The 3,373-nt window shown below is 45.1% G+C and overlaps 1 protein-coding gene across 1 annotated transcript; it reads left to right on the plus strand.

Moving 5' to 3' along the window:
- The first annotated feature begins 200 nt into the window (after positions 1-200).
- noxo1b (NADPH oxidase organizer 1b) lies at positions 201-3,367 on the plus strand. The gene is made up of 8 exons (XM_031841915.1): positions 201-343; positions 445-525; positions 622-694; positions 931-1,114; positions 1,202-1,410; positions 1,519-1,626; positions 1,966-2,083; positions 2,406-3,367. The coding sequence occupies exons 1-8, from the start codon at positions 269-271 to the stop codon at positions 3,088-3,090; spliced, it is 1,533 nt and encodes a 510-aa protein (XP_031697775.1). The 5' UTR covers positions 201-268; the 3' UTR covers positions 3,091-3,367.
- Positions 3,368-3,373: the final 6 nt, after the last annotated feature.

The raw sequence follows: 3,373 nt of genomic DNA on the forward strand, positions 1-3,373 counted from the left end.
CATTCTCCTGCATGACGTCTGACTTTGATGTTAATTTGACTGCCAGAAGATCCAGCTACACTTGTTTGACCACTCCTCTCTGCATGTGTGCATCCTTTTTTCCAGCCCTCAGATGTTGCTCAGTCAAACTCCGCCTCCGTTATGTGAAGCACATATAAACCGCAGCAGACTCTCTGATCTGGCAGAGCAGCAGAGGCAGTTCAGCTAGACACTGAAGGTCAATAGAGCAGCTTTTCATCCTGAGAGCTCAGACACAAACAAGTGGACGATGGCCGGTGAACAACGCTTTGTAATCAGTGCCCGTATTATCGGAGCCGTCCACAGGGACACACCAAAAATGAAGGTGAGTCAAGACCTCAGTTGTTACTTATGTGAGGTGTTAAATATGTCTGTGTTTGTGGTAAAGTTTCTGGTCTGAAATCTTTTATTTTTCTCTCTCCATAGATGCTCTTGATATCTGTGTTGTGGTCTGACGAGACTGAAGTTATTGTCTACAGGTCCTTCAAGAATTTCAAGAAATTTCATGTAAGACCAAAGAAACTCCCACTTGGTGTACTCAGTCTGCTGTTTATATCGTAGGAATAATTATTAATTCAGATGTGGTTTTTTTTCTCCAAACAGAGGCAGCTGAAAAAGAGGTTCCCTCACATGAACGCTTTCAGGAAAAACGACAGAGTGATCCCCAAATTTAGTGGTAAGATTATTTCAACTGTGTGTTACAAGGTGTTTATAAATGGTCTCCTGTGAGCAACTGTGTATTTGTAGCAATTAATTAGAGGAATAGCACACAAAACAGTTTAATATCTGTACAAACATGGTTTGTTTTAGCTTGCTTTTCCTCCTGTTTGAAGAAAAATGCTTTAAAAATGATGTTCTTCTTCTCAGCAAATCTAATATTAATCCTGAAACCGTCTCCTCTCCTCTCTCCAGGGCAGGCCAGGAGGAACAACCTCCAGCAGAAAGGATCCAAGCGATCAATCCAACGCATGAAGTTCCTGGAGAGCTACTGCGACAAGCTGCTGAAGTGCGACCAAACTGTGACTCAGAGCTCAGAGGTGACTCAGTTCTTCATGCCCAAAGACCACGACCTGCAGCCAGACTTCACCAAGAACAGGTAGGTTGTCATGTCAGTGTTTAAGTCAAGTCACGTGATAGTTTAATAGAAGCTCTTGATTCTTACTCTGACTTCTCTTTCACACAGCATCATGATCCTGATGTCTGATGATTTGCCCGATGGAGGTGGTGGAGGAGGCGGTGATATGACTCGCCAGCATGCAGGCAGCGTCACTCACCCGTTTGTCACCCAGACTTACCGCTGTGTGGCTGCTTACGAGACAAAGGATACCAAGAATCGTCCGTTTAAGGTTGCTGTGGACGAGAAGCTGGATGTCCTGATCAAAGACCCTGCAGGTCAGTGCTTCACTTTCATGCAGTTCCTTCCTGAAAAGCAGCAAACACCTTGAGCTTCCCCCAAAACAATTTCTGTCATGCTGAAAGTATGTTTTATTTCCTCTCCAGGTTGGTGGCTGGTGGAGAACGAGGATAAGCTTTTGGCTTGGTTTCCTGCTCCCTACCTGGAGTTATGGGAAGGAGAGGAGGATGATGATGCTGGATTCCAGCTTGCAGGTGTGTGTTGCTTGTAGTCACAGTTGGAGTTTAATGAGCAAGAATGCACGTAGAACAGACTGATCTCATTTAACAAGCTGGATTACAGAAGTGAACCTTTGTAAGCTTGACAGTGGTGTGACATCATCTGGCATTACTGTGAAAATCAATGCATGTCAGATGCATCTACTTCATATTACTATGAAGATTAGCTGTTAAAAACAACTACCACTGTTGAGTTCTCTTTAACCACTGGACGTTAACATGCATCTATTCCTTTCTACCAAAACTCACTTTTATTAAGACAGTATGTATCTGCACAGCAGTTCCTGAGCTTGTTGTCTTGTTTGTGACCTTTAGGTGCCCTGTACTGTGCCGTGAGGAGTTACTCAACTAAGAAGGATGACGAGGTGTCAGTGCCCATTGGCTCTGTGGTGGAGGTGCTGAGGAAGTCTGACAACGGCTGGTGGCTCATCAGGTATACCCCAATCTTATCTGTCAACATTGCAAACAGTAGAGAATAGGAACAAGGAGCTCTTTAAAAAGTGTTGTGGTGAAGTGTTCATGAGTGCCTCTTCATTATCTTCACATGAAAACACACAACAAACTCACTATTGTGTAGGTGGACAGTTAGCAAAGTGTTTGTATGAAGAGATGAAATACAGACAAACACCGGTATCAAATATTTCTTCCTGCATTAAGATGAAATGTGATGAATTTCTGAACTTAATCGAGTTAACATAGTTGGCAATTGCTGAACAAAGTTGAAATAAATTCCCTTTTTTTGCCATTCTCTGCAGATTCAATGGCAAGGCAGGTTATATCCCCTCCATGAAGCTGCAACCATACAACAACCCACGGTTAGGCCTTTACAGCCTGCAGAGAAAGCTGCACAGTTCCACTCTGAACCTGGCAACCAGCAGGGAACCTCAGGGTCCTCGTCCACCCGGCATCAACGAAGAAAACAGCCCACAACAGGATTCTGTGGCCGGGCGTCTCTACAAGGCCCGATCTCTGGACGTCCTCTCTGAGACCTGGTCGCAAGTACAGGCGGAGAGGGACGCCGCAAACTCAGATGGCCGCTTACGCAGCGAGAGCAACACAAGCACCGAGAGCAACACAAGCACCGAGATCAGCTTCTCCGGCTTCTACTCAAAAAGCCAATCGTCCTCAAGTTTAAGAGATGACATGCTGTGTGAGAGTCCCACAGGCAGTCCTGCAGCTTCCCCCCAGCCTAGTGTCAGTGACAGTGGGAGAATCAACCCTGATCTCATCCTCTCTGACCGCCGTGGCTCCAACACTAGCTCTGACAGCTCTGAATCTGTGAGCTCCAAAGGAAGTGAGACGGCTTCAATGGCTCCCAGGATGCCACCCAGACCAAAAACCGAGGACATCCTGACTCGCTGCACCACCATGACCCGCAAGGCAGCCCTGGCCACCAAGACCCGGCTTCACATTCAGCCAGAGTCGATCCACAGCCGCTAGGGATTCACAAGTCTTTGATTTATGAAGTATTCATGTAACATATTTAACCAGTTCGACCCCATAGGGTCAGTCAGTGAAGTGTGTTTTGTGCAGCATTGTTTAAATCTCTATTTAAAAGTTTTTGTCAGACCAGAGATTGAAGAGATAGTAACCTTTACAAGATAAATATATGTTGAAAACCATAAGATACCATGATAACAATAAAGTAGCTTCAGTGAAGCGTCAGAAGGAGCAGGAACCAGAAAATGTACGTGACATTGTCATGCAAAAGTAAACAAATATT

The sequence above is a fragment of the Anarrhichthys ocellatus genome, unplaced genomic scaffold, assembly GCF_004355925.1.
Source record: "Anarrhichthys ocellatus isolate YVR2014 unplaced genomic scaffold, GSC_Weel_1.0 scaffold5632, whole genome shotgun sequence".
NCBI classification, from domain to species: Eukaryota; Metazoa; Chordata; class Actinopteri; order Perciformes; family Anarhichadidae; genus Anarrhichthys; species Anarrhichthys ocellatus.

Excerpts from the sequence above, each read along its gene's own strand:
- noxo1b (XM_031841915.1), top strand. The coding sequence starts at position 269 with ATGGCCGGTGAACAACGCTTTGTAATCAGTGCCCGTATTATCGGAGCC. Across the intron at positions 344-444 it reads GGGACACACCAAAAATGAAG|ATGCTCTTGATATCTGTGTT; the intron begins GTGAGTCAAGAC and ends CTCTCTCCATAG. Across the intron at positions 2,084-2,405 it reads AACGGCTGGTGGCTCATCAG|ATTCAATGGCAAGGCAGGTT; the intron begins GTATACCCCAAT and ends CATTCTCTGCAG.